The 14,935-nt window shown below is 43.1% G+C and overlaps 1 protein-coding gene across 1 annotated transcript; it reads left to right on the top strand.

Annotated features, from left to right (window-relative positions):
* Nucleotides 1–13,685: 13,685 nt before the first annotated feature.
* PPP1R2C (PPP1R2 family member C) lies at nucleotides 13,686–14,669 on the top strand. The gene has a single exon (XM_086388497.1). It carries the CDS (start codon nucleotides 13,795–13,797, stop codon nucleotides 14,437–14,439), a length of 645 nt encoding a protein of 214 aa, XP_086244623.1. The 5' UTR covers nucleotides 13,686–13,794; the 3' UTR covers nucleotides 14,440–14,669.
* Nucleotides 14,670–14,935: the final 266 nt, after the last annotated feature.

Here is a 14,935-nt window from a genome sequence, read left to right as displayed (position 1 = left end):
ATGCAGATGACACCACCCTTATGGCAGAAAGTGAAGAGGAACTCAAAAGCCTCTTGATGAAAGTGAAAGTGGAGAGTGAAAAAGTTGGCTTAAAGCTCAACATTCAGAAAATGAAGATCATGGCATCTGGTCCCATCACTTCATGGGAAATAGATGGGGAAACAGTGGAAACAGTGTCAGACTTTATTTTTTGGGGCTCCAAAATCACTGCAGATGGTGATTGCAGCCATGAAATTAAAAGATGCTTACTCCTTGGAAGGAAAGTTATGACCAACCTAGATAGCATATTGAAAAGCAGAGACATTACTTTGCCAACAGAGGTCTGTCTAGTCAAGGCTATGGTTTTTCCTGTGGTCATGTATGGATGTGAGAGTTGGACTGTGAAGAAGGCCGAGCATCGAAGAATTGATGCTTTTGTTTTTTTTTTTTAATGGTTAAAATTTTATTTTTTTTTAATTTTATTTTTTAACTTTACATAATTGTATTAGTTTTGCCAAATATCAAAATGAATCCGCCACAGGTATACATGTGTTCCCCATCCTGAACCCTCCTCCCTCCTCCCTCCCCATACCATCTCTCTGGGTCGTCCCAGTGCACTAGCCCCAAGCATCTAGTATCATGCATCGAACCTGGACTGGCAACTCGTTTCATACATGATATTTTACATGTTTCAATGCCATTCTCCCAAATCTTCCCACCCTCTCCCTCTCCCACAGAGTCCATAAGACCATTCTATACATCAGTGTCTCTTTTGCTGTCTCGTACACAGGGTTATTGTTACCGTCTTTCTAAATTCCATATATATGTGTTAGTATACTGTATTGGTGTTTTTCTTTCTGGCTTACTTCACTCTGTATAATAGGCTCCAGTTTCATCCACCTCATTAGAACTGATTCAAATGTAGTCTTTTTAATGGCTGAGTAATACTCCATTGTGTATATGTACCACAGCTTTCTTATCCATTCATCTGCTGATGGACATCTAGGTTGCTTCCATGTCCTGGCTATTATAAACAGCGCTACACTGAAACCAAGCACCACACAAGGGCCAACAAGTTCCAGGGCAAGACATACCAAGCAAATTCTCCAGCAACAAAGGAACACAGCCCTGAGCTTCAAGATACAGGCTGCCCAAAGTCACCCCAAAACCATAGACATCTCGTAACTCATTCCTGGACATTTCATTGCACTCCAGAGAGAAGAAATACAGCTCCACTCACCAGAACACTGACACAAGCTTCCCTAACCAGGAAACCTTGACAAGCCACCTGTACAAACCCACACACAGCGAGGAAACGCCACAATAAAGAGAACTCCACAAACTGCCAGAATTGATGCTTTTGAACTGTGGTGTTGGAGAAGACTCTTGAGAGTCCCTTGGACTGCAAGGAGATCCAACCAGTCCATTCTGAAGGAGATTAGCCCTGGGATTTCTTTGGAAGGAATGATGCTAAAGCTGAAACTCCAGTACTTTGGCCACCTCATGCGAAGAGTTGACTCATTGGAAAAGATTCTGATGCTGGAAGGGATTGGGGGAAGGAGGAGAAGGAGACGACAGAGGATGAGATGGCTGGATGGCATCACTGACTCGATGGACATGAGTCTGAGTGAACTCCGGGAGTTGGTGTTGGACAGGGAGGCCTGGCGTGCTGCGATTCATGGGGTCGCAAAGAGTGGGACACAGCTGAGCAACTGAACTGAACTGAGTCTCTCTGATGAACAGACAATGGGAAGAATTTTTGGGGGTATGTGTGAGAAGATTGGGTCACTAGTGCAAGAAGCTTACTGAAAAGTAATAAATCTCATCATATACCAAATCGCACTTTTCTCATGTCTCTTTGCTTTACTCTGTTTTCCTCTATAGGAAGTTTTTCCAAATGCCTTTGAAAATGTTACCAGATCAAGCCTAAAAACCTAATTCATCTATTTTGCTTTCAGCTATTGTCTTCTCTTTGGCCCTTCATGTTTTTGTTTTAGAGTCCATGCATCTCAGTTTCTTGTTGATACTCAGAGGGGAAAATGTCATCTTAATAATAGTTATAAGTTGCCCAACAGCCATTTCTCATTAGGTGATGACAGGCCCTGTCATATTCAATACTTATCCATGAAAATGTAAAATGAAAAAAAAGGGACTTTATTTCTGAAATAGTTGGAAGTATTGCGGCACAGAGAAATAGGAAATGGAATAATTCAAGACACAACTGACCCTAGTAAGACTTCAACAAACAATAGAGACAGAGATACATTGCCTGAGCCATGAAGCAATATTTCGTTTTGTCTTTTTATAAGTGCACACTTCTCAAAAAAAAACTGATGATAAAATATGTCATTTTGAGCACAATTATTGAAAGTGAGGGGTTCCCTGGTGGCTCAGACTGTAAAGAATCTGCCTGCAATGCAGGAGACCTGGTTCAATTCCTGGGTCGGGAAGATCCCTTGGAGGAGGGCATGGCAACCCACTCCAGTATTCCTGCCTGGAGAATCCCATGGACAGAGGAGCCTGTGGGCTATAGTCCATGGGGTCACAAAGAGTAGGACACAACTGAGCGACTAACATACACACACATTGAAAGTGATAGTTTTTCATTAAGATGGCGACTAATCTCTTTGAATAGTTGAGTCCGTCCACTGCAGGAAGATTTTCTGTTAAGTTTAAGTTAGCCCTCAGCTAGAACAACCCTAAACAATGACCATCTGATGGGTTCACCTGCATTGATCCCTGCTATTTATTAATGAGAGCATGTCTCAGGCCCCTCCTGTGTGCATTAACAGCTATGGGGACACATTGGATATCGGAAACGTGATGCCCACATGTTATGTGCTTTCCACCTAGTGTTAATTGGAGCCTTTGTGAAAATTGAGCCATGGGAGCCACTGAGATTGGCTGTTGGATGCTTGGATGAATATGGCCAGCCTTACCTGCAGGGGATCATCTGGGAGATAAGATTTCAGAGGTGTCAAGAAAGTTGCACTGTCCAAAAGAACATACCCCTCAACCACCATTTAGATGCCTAAAATACCACCAGCCTGCCGTATGCATAGATCTGTGCAACCTGTTACATGACAACTCCTTGGGGGAAAGCTACCAGCTAAGAGAAATTTTCTCTGCCTTTCAGATCAGATCAAATCAGTCGCTCAGTTGTGTCCGACTCTGCAACCCCATGAATCGCAGCACGCCAGGCCTCCCTGTCCATCACTAACTCCCGGAGTCCACTCAGACTCACGTCCATCGAGTCAGTGATGCCATCCAGCCATCTCATCCTCTGTCGTCCCCTTCTCCTCTTGCCCCCAGTCCCTCCCAGCATCAGAGTCTTTTCCAATGAGTCAACTCTTCGCATGAGGTGGCCAAAGTACTGGAGTTTCAGCTTTAGCATCATTCCTTCCAAAGAAATCCCAGGGCTGATCTCCTTCAGAATGGACTGGTTGGATCTCCTTGCAGAGATTCTTGCCTTTGCAGAATAATTATTCCTGTGGTTCTGGTTTGTACTGAGAAAAATGCAGACAACAGTGGAGCACCCATTGGAGGGAATGCCAGGGAACACACTCTGCCAATTCCTTCTTTCACTTTTCTTTCTACTTGTGCAATCACCTCAAGTCATCAATGCGAAGATTTAATTAAGCAAAGAAGGATGGCTTCCTTCTTGTAGATCCTTATAAAGTGAGTAGCCACCCTACAGCTGCAATATGCGTGCGTACTCAATCGCTTCAGTCGTGTCCTACTCTTTGTGGCCCCCAACACTGGAGCCTGCCAGGCTCCTCCACCCATGGGATTTCCCAGGCAAGAATACTGAAGTGGGCTGCCATGCCCTCCTCCAGGGGATCTTCCCAACCCAGGAATAGAACCTGTGTCTCCTGTGGCTCCAGCACTGCAGGTGAATTTTTTACCACTGAGCCACTGGGGAAGCCCTTACTGCTGCTGTGTATCATAAATCAATCCCCAAAGCCATTTGTACTCATCTGCAACGGGCCACCTTCACCATCCTCTACCTGATATCACCTTACCTGGCCATTCTTCACCTCAGTGTCTTGTTCAAAAAAAGACCTATATACAAAGCCTTCTTGGTCCCCCTAAGGCAGAATGAATCTCTTTCCCTTGATACCCCGTTTTGTGCTTGCTTGGCTTTCCAGAGACTAGAGAGTATTATATCCAGCTGCAGATCTTGACTTGTCTGAGTCACCTGCCTGATGGAGCAAGATATTTTCTGAGACTTCAGTAGTTATAGCGGCTCCTGGATCAACTCATCCACATTACCTGGGAGCTTGTTAGAAATACAACTTCTCAGACTCAGCCCTAACTGAATCAGAAGCTCTGGGGGTGGGGCCCAGTATTCTGTGTTTTAACAAGCCTCCTCCCTGCTGCAGGGGGTTCTGATGTCCAACCAAGTTTGACAGCCACTGTTCTATGGTCTCTGACTCCCTCCTTTCTGTCACAGTGTCAGAGCGGCCACCATAAACTTTTTGCTGACTGTTTAAACACAACCAACATGTTGGCACAACTAAGATAGAACCAAAATCCACTGCTAGATGTACTTCTGTTGATGAGCGCTGAAATGTGTTAACCTTAGCTACTGGACTGATTGTCAGAAAGGAAGAAGATTTTGTTGGTTTACATCAGCCAGAATAAATTGCCAGCTGACAGTCTTTGTATGTGGTAGTCACAAATACTATAAATCATTGACTGGAATTTGGTGACAGCTTTCCTGCCCCACCTCCCGGCAGACAGCATCTTGTTAGTGTGTCATGGGGATGCTAACAATATATTTACTGCATCTTCTAAGAAATCTGATGATTCTGGGAGTTATTTTTCTTTTTGTGTGTGGAACATCATAAAAAAGAATTGCAGTGTTTCATTTCTTTTTCTATTACACTCTCTTGCTGCTTTTATAATGCTCTTTCTAAAAAAATATAGATATATAACAACAAAATTTGCTTCCAGAAGAGAATGGATCACACATTGTGTTATATCTGTGTGTGTGTGTTTTTCTCCCTAGCCATATTTGTACACATGGGAAATAATCCTGCTATAATGTCATCTTTAAAGGGCTGCCTCAAGGAATCTCAGTGTTGTTGGCAAAATTGAATTTTGCTGACCTAGATCACATTATTGCTTTTCTAATTTGACTATGGCTCATCCAGAGCTAGAAAACTTGGTCAGCTGGCCTATTGATTCGTTGCCCCAAAACTTTTGCACTTGTGCCTCCAGCTGAACTTGCCTCTGATATTTTAACTTGCTCTACAGAGGACCCAAGTTTCATGTTTTTAACCCTTTTGAAAATGGTGGTTTTGTTCTTTATTTTCTTCTTTTAAGTGCTGGTGCTACTGGAGAATTGCACAGGCCCAAGAAGGCAGAGATGAGAAGGGAAATTCCTATCAATACCTGACTGGAATATGAGACCCATGCTGGGACCCCTTCTAGAGGTGGCAGGTAGCAAATAGGAAAGTGAACATCCAGAGAAGGCCCAGAGGACCTGGACACTTAGTGCTGGCTGTGCCACTAACCACCTGTGTGACCCTGGGCAAGTCACCATACCTTTCTGGTCCTTAGTCTTCACAGCCAGGCAATGGGAACTTGGAGGATCTGACTTTCAGGATTTCCATCTAAGCCTTAATAATACTTTCTGGACTCTAATTTTATAATGCTTATAAATAAAAATAGTTGATAAGATTTTTAAAGATCATATGGCAGCTCTATTTTTAGTTTGTTAAGGAATATAATCAAGATTGCCAGAAAAAATATCAATAACATCAGATATGTGGATGACACAACCGTTATGGCGCAAAGCAAAGAGGAATTAAAGAGCCTCTTGATGAAAGTTAAAGAGAAGAGTAAAAAAGCTGACTTAAAACTCAGCATTCACAAAACTAAGATCATGGCATCCTGTCCCATCACATCATGGCAAATAGATGTGGAAACAGTGGAAACAGTGAGAGACTTTATTTTGGGGGGCTCCAAAATCACTGCAGATGGTGACTGCAGCCATGAAATTAAAAGATGCTTGCTCTTGGAAGAAAAACTATGACCAACCTAGACAGCATATTCAAAAGCAGAGACATTACTTTGCCAACAAAGTTCCATCTAGCCAAAGCTATGGTTTTTCCAGTAGTCATGTATGGATGTGAGAGTTGGACCATAAAGAAAGCTGAGCACCAAAGAATTGATGCTTTTGAACTGTGATGTTGGAGAAGACTCTTGAGAGTCCCTTGGACTGCAAGGAGATCCAACCAGTAAATCCTAAAGGAAATCAGTCCTGAATATTCATTGGATGGACTGATGCTGAAGCTGAAACTCCAATTCTTTGGCCATCTGATGTAAGAAATTGACTCATGGGAAAAGATCCTGATGCTGGGAAAGATTGAAGGCAGGAGGAGAAGGGGACAACAGAGGATGAGATGGTTGGATGACATCACCAACATGATAGACATAAGTTTGAGAAAGCTCTGGGAGTTTGTGATGGACAGGGAAGCCTGATGTCCTGCAGGCAATGGGGTCTCAAAGAGTCAGACACGACTGAGTGACTGAACTGAACTGAACTGATATCCAGAGAAAACCATAATTAGAAAATATATATGCACCCCAATGTTCATAGAAGCACTATTTACAATAGCAAAGACATGGAAGTAAACTCAATGTCCACTGACAGGTGAATGGATAAAGAAGATGTGGCATAATCTTCTTTATCCATTCACCTGTCAGTGGACATTGAGTTTACTTCCATGTCTTTGCTATTGTAAATATATATATACATATATATATATATAAATAATCAGGCTTCCCTGATAGCTCAGTTGGTAAAGAATCCGCCTGCAATGCAGGAGACCTGGGTTGGATTCCTGGGTTGGGAAGATCCCCTGGAGAAGGCAAAGGCTGCCCACTCCAGTATTTTGGCCTGGAGAATTCCATGGACTGTATAGTCCATGGGGTGGCAAAGAGTCGGACATGACCGAGCGACTTTCACTTTCACATATATATAATGGAATTCTCTGTGTGTGTGCTCAGTTGTGTCTAACCCTTTGCAACCCCAAGGATTGTAGCCCACCAGGCTCCTCTGTCCATGGAATTTTCCAGGCAAGAATACTGGAGCAGCTTGCCATTTCCTCCTTCAGGGGATCTTCCCAATCTAGAGATCAAATCCATGTCTCCTGTATCTCCTACATTGGCAGGTGGATTCTTTACCACAGAGTCACTTGGGAAGACCAATGGAATACTACTGAGCCATTAAAAAAGAATGAAGTGATACTATTTACAGCAACATGGATGGACCTATAGATCATTATGTTAATGCAAGTCAGTCAGACAGAGAAAGACAAATCTCATATGATATTATGGATATATGGAATCTGAAAAATGGCTACAAGTGCACTTATCTACAAAACCAAAATAGAGCTATAGATATAAGAAAATAAACTTATGGCTACCAGGGGTAAGGAGGGGAGGGATAAACTGGAAGATTGGGATTGACACATACACATTATTATATATAAAATAAACAATAAACACCCAGAAAAGTACTCTATATATTATAATAATGTATAAGGGAAAAGAATCTGAAATATATGTATATATATAGCTGAATATGTATAACTATATATAATACATAAATATGTATGTATAACTGAATTACTTTCTTATACAACTGAAACTAACACAACATTGTAAATCAACTATGCTTTAGTTAAAATAAAATAAATAATTGATAAGTGAAACCTCAATTTTATCAATAGCAGGGTCAAGCGCAAGAGGAGGTTGAGCACATTTTTATTTCCCTAGCCATGAAACCTTCAGGTACTTTAGGAAGCAGGAAGAACATTTCTCTACTACAGACTCTTTAGCCCATTTCTGCAGGGCCTGGCTTCTGATATCTTTGCCATTATTTTCTATGTAACTCCTGGCAGACATTCCCACTGATGACATTTTTCTTTACTAAACATTCCCAAACTAGATTACCCTTTTGGAAGGAGGCAAAGTTGATGTTTACCATGTAACTTCAGAAATTCTCACTGATGTCCCGGCTCCTTTGTGACCTACTCTCAACAAAAATGTTGGTTTGTTTTGCTGAAAATTTTACCTTCATTTTAGTTGTAAAGGATTTGTTACCAAAGCAAACCACTCATTATACACAAATATACAATTTCAATGTTTTATAGGAGACTATTTGACTTAATTTCAATAAACAGTCATTAGAAGGAAAGAAATAGAAACAATAGAGAGAAGTAACAGCACATACATCATCAAATTGGGCTGACCTACATCCAGACGTAAACAGTGCTGGAAAGTCGCGAGTAACAGCAATCTTGAGTTCCAGTTGGGAAAGGGTCCTGGGCAGTGCATCCACCCCATGGATGAGACTTCAAAGTGCAGTTTTGTGGGCTCCTGCTTATAATTCCAAGCTGAAAACTGACATCATCAGTTTACACACAAAAATGCAGCTTCTTTTTTTAAGTTTTACAATGGTGTTTGTTTCACCTTGTGAGTCATAAGACTTAGACCCCGAGTGCTGGCCAGATCCTCAGAGGCTTACGAGATTCTAAAACCCACTCCCTTTCTTATCTAAATAACCATCTGACTTGTGCTTGCCAGCAGGCATGAAACTGGGCAGTGTCCAGGCATGTCAGAGGCCTTCTCTCCTGCTTCTAAAGCCTGAACAAGATTTCCTCCACTTTAATTTCCCTAACATGATCTGAATCTTCTCACTCCCATTCTCAGCTCCCATTCTTAAAACAGGTGATAACACAGAAAATCAGCCCTTGGGATCACATTGCTTTGGGCAATGACTCTCTCTTACGAGGATTTTCCAATTGGCCCCTCTCCCCAAGTGCCAAGTGCCTGTGATGCCTCAGGAGCCATTTCTGAGATCCCAAGAAGTGAGAACTCTGGGGTCTCCACCTCCATTCTGACAGACCAACTCCATTGCTTCCTAGCTCCAATTGTACTGATTTTTATTCTGGAGTTCTACATAATGTTGAATTTAGGGGAAAAAAAGATTTATTGCCTTAAAACTTATAATGAAAAAGATGGAAAACCACTGTCTTACTGAACGTCTCTGTTGCTGCTGCTGCTAAGTCGCGTCAGTCATGTAGATCTGCCCATATTTCCAGGCTCTTCCTTTCAAGGATTTTTGCTCATTTCCCTCAGTTCATTCATCCACTTCATAGAAATATGAACATCTGTCACAGAATATGGACATGTTCCAGTTATTGTTTATGTGGAGGGGGGAGTAATAAAGATGAAATACGCAATCCTTGCCTTTGTTTGGGTTCCTACTGCAAAGGCAGAGCTGGAGAAAAAGGCTTTCCTTTAGGACTTGGATCCCAGGGAGCAGGATAGCAAAAGAGGGTTTGTGAAATAGGGAATAAAAGAAACCAGCATGGGTCTGCATCAGCAAGTTGGCCATCCACTTCCCAAGCTCCAGCCAGAATCCAAAGTGGCAGGGATTCATGCCTCTCCCCACTCCCAGAAGGACTGAAGTCAAGATGGCAGCAATTGATGTACAAATAGACTCTCCCTCCCTCATCAATGGGGTGGAGGTAGGCCATGGAGGTAACTCTTCTACACTGGCATCTAGAATTTCTCAGGAACATTAGGCTCTGGTTGCTTATGGTAGGAACTGCTTTCTTAGTGCATCCTTTGCTTCCTGCCCTTCTCTGTCCCACTTCTCCACTCCCCTTACCAGTGCTTTGGGCAAATCTCCTCCCAAGTAAACTACTTGCACTTGAATCCTTATCTCATGGTCAGTTTCTAAGGGAACCCAATCTAAAACAGGGATATTTAATAGACTATCAGAAATTTGGGTTGGGAATATGAGAGAGAGAGAATAGGCAAATATATAGATTCAAAACCAAACAGCAGTTTTATTTTTATACTATGCAATATCCAACATAATTCTCCAAGTACTGTAGACAATTCTTGGATGGACTGATGTACACCTTTGGATGGTACACGGTTGACTAGTATTAAGCTCCACTTCTGGCAGCATGATTGATCCTGAAAACCCTGACTGCCTCTCAGTGTTTTAATAATTTCTCACCAATAGTACCTAGTAGGACATCAGGAATACCTTCTCTGTGGTAGCTTTTGGTTTCCTAGGTGTTCCCACTTTGGGCTGAGAATTTCTTGGATCCTGACTTAGCCCTCCTTTTGAACCAATCCCTGTATTTACACATTTTGACAATGTCTCCATGGAAAGGAGGTAATTCTCGGTGGAAGAAACAAAGTTGTGGAGTGATCTACTGCCAGTCTGAACAATCAGTTAATTTAAATATGATATTTTAAATGTATTTAAAAGTTGTGATGATAGAACAGCATGCATATTTAGATGTATTTATCAAATATTAATCTATTGAAGACCACTGAAGCACAACCTCACTTTCTGTGCCTTTAGAATAAAGGTTCTCTTACTAGACATAGTTGATGGTCACTAAATATTTGCTAGAAGAAGGGCTTTCTAAGACTGTATCTAAATTTCATATAATGTGTCATTGACTGGGAAAGTTTTAGTCAGTTTTGAGTGTGTGTGTGTGTGATGGAACCACAGAGCAATCTGCTCAGCCATTGCCTTAGGCAATAGCAACTGAGTCATATAAGGAACAATGTTGGAAGAAGTGTCAATCTTTTCTAACTTTTAGGCTTGTGATAATATTGACTAGACTGAGAATTTTTAGTTCAATGGCAAAAGCTCAAAATATGATTTTTTCTTAGGGCAATTTTCATGAACCAAATTATTAGCAAATGGTAGGTGAGAGGGATTACTTTGAAATAATGTTCAACTGAGATCTGCAACACTTGGTGATTTCTTTAAAAGATTTTGTTTGTGACCCATGGAGGTCACAATTACAATCCTTTTGCCCTAGTATGAACTGCCATTGTGTTACCATATGACGAATTTCAGAAAACTCAAGAACTTTGCGATGGCTGAGTGAGTGAGTGAAAGTCGCTGAGTCATGTCCGACTCTTTGAGACCCCCATGGACTCTAGCCTATGGAATTCTCCAGGCCAGAATACTGGAGTGGGTAGCCTTTCCCTTCTCCAGGGGATCTTTCCAACCCATGGATCAAACCCAGGTCTCCCACATTGCAGGCAGATTCTTTACCAGCTGAGCCACAAGGGAATACCTTGGGATGGCTGATTCATTCTGTATTGAACAGCTTGGATATTCAGACCACAGTATGTGGGGGTGGGTGCTGTGTACACACAAAAGCAAAATCCCAATGCACAGGAATCAGCATCTCCGTCAACACCCTGTTTACAGCTAAACACGCACAGACCCACTGTGCCTACCAGCCAGGACCAATTGCATTTGTGTGGGTCTGTGCTGCCTTTCAGACAGGTTTTTGAAAAGAGTAGCCTGGAGTATTTCTGAATACAGTAATGAAAGTTGTTTTTTTTTTTTTTTTTTTTCCTCTCACATACCGGAGGGTTTTCCTATAGCCTTGAATATCAGCTTTTGAATCCCTGAAAGCTCTTAGCACACAATACAGTTTTTTTTTTTTTTATTCAAAGAGTACAGTATCAGTAAATTCTTTTTCTGAGATGAATAATACAGTTTTAAAGTGATTGCAGAGTTCCTGAAGTTAGTAGGACTTTGGAGAATACAGGACAACTTGAACCTAAGGTGCTTAAGACCCTTGTAAAAGTTTTATGGTTCTTTCATGCTTTTGCTTTTGTGTTTTAAAATGTGGAAAGACCTTGAGGGAGAGAAGAGGAAGCAAAATGTTATCAGAAGAGGAAAAAAAAATCTTGTGAATGCTACCTGCAGGGGAAAATGTGAAACTGGATCTGAATTTCCTTTTTGTTTTTGAGAAGAATGTTACTGCCTATGAAATATGAGGCCTGTGAAGGACAAAATGTTTCAAAGTCACTCTTTGGAACAGCCCCCAAATTCCACATGTGGGGTGTTTTTGTCACATGACTGAACAACTTGTAACTGACAGTGAAAGCTATGGAGTCTCCTTTTGTGAAATCAGAAATCTCAGACTTCCAATTACCTATCACCTATCACTTACTATGTGCTTCCCAGGTGGCTCAGTGGTAAAGAATCTGCCTGCCAGTGCAGGAGACACGAGAGATTAAGGTTCAATCCCTGGGTCAGGAAGATTATTTGGAGGAGGAAATGGCAACCCACTCCAGTATTCTTGCCTGGAGAATCCCCATGGACAGAGGAGCCTGGTGGGCTACAGTCCATGGGGTCACAAAGGGTCGGAATCGGCTGAGGATGCACAAAGTAGCCCTAGCCTATCACTTATTATTCATTCTGTAAAAATTATGGTAATATCTACTATGTACCAGGTACAGCATCATGTTGTGAAGATGAAGATAATGGTGATAAAAAACTGACACCTTCCCTTGTGTCTTGGAGTTCACCATCTAGTGTACACAGATAACAGACATAATGGCCACAACTATGACTGATGCCAGAGACAATAGGAGAGGCCATGAAAACACAGGAAAGCTGATATGCTTTGGAGGTCAGGAAACAGGCTCCTGTAAGGCAGTCAGGACTGAGGTGAAATATCAAAGGACATTCCAGGTTGTGGGAAGAACCTAGAGAGAAACTCTGGGATAGGAAGGAAGGAAGGGGACTGCTCCTGGAACTAAAAAGCAGGGAGGAAAAGCTAGAGGTAGGATGGAGAGAAATGGCCGGGAGAGGGCTCCAAATTGGTATCACAGACCCTCATAGAGCTGCTTTTCCACCTCTTCTAGATTTCTGACTTTATGTTAAAAGAAAATGGACAGCCATTAAAGGGTTTGAAAGAGAGATGTGACAAGATTTGATGGTGTTTTTAAAAAACCACACAGAACGTGAGAAGTTGGAAGCCAGCAGGAGACCTGATGGGGTGAGCGATGGGGGCTAGTTCAAAGGCTGTGGCTGTAACCCTGACCAGAGATGGTAGTGTCAGAAGAGATAGAATCGGAGTTTCTTGAAATATTGATAGTTAAGCCAGTAGCGAAGGACTGGATGGGAGAGGAAGCAATAGGTGATCAGGGAAGATGTTGGGGTGGGCAGGGTGGGAGGAGGCGGTGAAGTTACCCGCGGTACCGTAAGTGGCTGAGCATCCAAACGATTAATCGCGGGGCTGGTCAGAAAGCGGGAAGGAGGGTTTGTGTGGGTGTGTAGGTACAAGGAAAGGGAGGTGTGAGTGGCAACAGGAGAGAGGGGCAGGCGTCATGTTTGTGGGGGAGGGGTGGAAGTGAATGGCCGCTCTAGCGCCTAGGCCTCCAGTCTTTCCAACCCAAGGAGTGGCTTTGAAACTTTGGACGATGACCCCCAGGGAGAAATACATTCTACACAGTCCGCCAGCACACAGACAGGGGATAGAGAAATTCACAAGACAGTGTTTCCTGGTTTCACATGCAACGAAGGGAGATTTCTTATTTTGTGTGTGTTAGTGGCTCAGTCATGTCCGACTCTTTGTGACCCCATGGCGTATGTAGCTCACCAGGCTCCTCTGTCCATGGGATTCTCCAGGCAAGAATATTGGAGTGGGTTGCCATGCCCTTCTCCAGATTTCCTAATCTTACACTTAAAAAAAAAAAAAAAAAAAGCGGTCAGCTTGGGCATCCCCCCGACTCTCCTGCACCCTTCCCCTAGGCGCTGATGGCGGTGCTGACGGCGGTGCTGATGGCGGCTGCGACCATTGTGGCGTCACCCGCGGGGTACTTTGTGACGCAGGAGCTGGGGCGAGGCCTTTAGGGCAGGAGGCACAACCCGGCAGCCAGACCGCGCAGCAGTTTGTGCCAGAAGCACGGCGGGCAGCTCCGGCGACCGAACACTCAGCGGCGGCCCTTCACTCTCCAAAGATGTCAGCCTCCACCTCCTCTCGCCGGCCCATCAAGGGAATCCTGAAAAACAAAGGTTCCACCGCTTCCTCAGTCGCAGGCTCGGCCCAGCAGTCCGGTGGACCACTCCAGGAGGTCCATAGAAAGAAATCCCAAAAGTGGGACGAGTCGAACATCTTGGCGACCTACCGTCCAGAGTACAGAGACTACGATTTCATGAAGATGAATGAGCCCAGCACTCCCCAGTTCGGTCCGCAGAATCTTGGGGAAAGAAGTGCAGAGAGTGAAGCCACGGCCCTCGACAGCTTAACCAAGAGATTGGCCGCCACCCACACCTCCGATTCCAGCCATTCAGTGCGGGACCCCGAACTGGATGGAGCGCACAGCAGCAAAATCTACCTTGACAGGCAAGAGAAACATCGGCAGTTTGAAATGAAAAGGAAACTTCACTACAGCGAAGGAAGGAACATCAAACTCGCCCGACAACTGATTTCCAGAGATCTACTGCATGACTACGAGGATGATAATAACGAAGAAAGTTCGCATGTCATCAGCCACGACAAGACTACCACCCAGGAAGAAGCAGAGCAAGGCGCCACCAGCGACGAAGGCCTGCAGACACAGACCTGCTGCTACCTCGGTGATGATGACGAAGACGACAAGTAGATCGGGTTTGATCGAGTAGACAATGCTCGATCCACGCTGCAATTGTTGGATCCACAACTTGTTCCTGTAATCTTCAGCTTCTTGTTCTGTGCAGCTCGTGCAAGTACTGAATTACTTACCAGTTACATTGCACTGTGATAATTCAATGGTAAACATAGCAAATAATAGCTTAACTGGAAAAAATCTCCGCTTGGTACTCTGGTTCTTTGCCATAAAGACCGATTCTGATATTCGTCTAAAACCCCATTACTTTGAGAAAATTGTTCGTTACCTTACATGTACATAGTATACAGCCTTTGATGTGTTAAAGGTTTAAAAAGGGTGGGGGGGACTAATTTATATTCACTTCTAGCCATACTAGCTTTAATAGAAACCGTTTTGTGACAAAGGGAAAATGCTATTGGTATAGTGGGTTATGTAGTCTGATGAATATTCAGGCTGCAAAACACTTGTCTTCAGGGTGATCGGCCTGTTTAATTGAGAGGGAATATATTAT

Source organism: Bos grunniens, chromosome X, assembly GCF_055505025.1.
Source record: "Bos grunniens cultivar Pamir isolate PY7600 chromosome X, Bosgru_T2T1.0, whole genome shotgun sequence".
In the NCBI taxonomy this organism is placed as follows: Eukaryota; Metazoa; Chordata; class Mammalia; order Artiodactyla; family Bovidae; genus Bos; species Bos grunniens.
This window is presented reverse-complemented; position numbering and strand designations above follow the sequence as displayed.

Excerpts from the sequence above, each read along its gene's own strand:
- PPP1R2C (XM_086388497.1), top strand. The coding sequence starts at position 13,795 with ATGTCAGCCTCCACCTCCTCTCGCCGGCCCATCAAGGGAATCCTGAAA.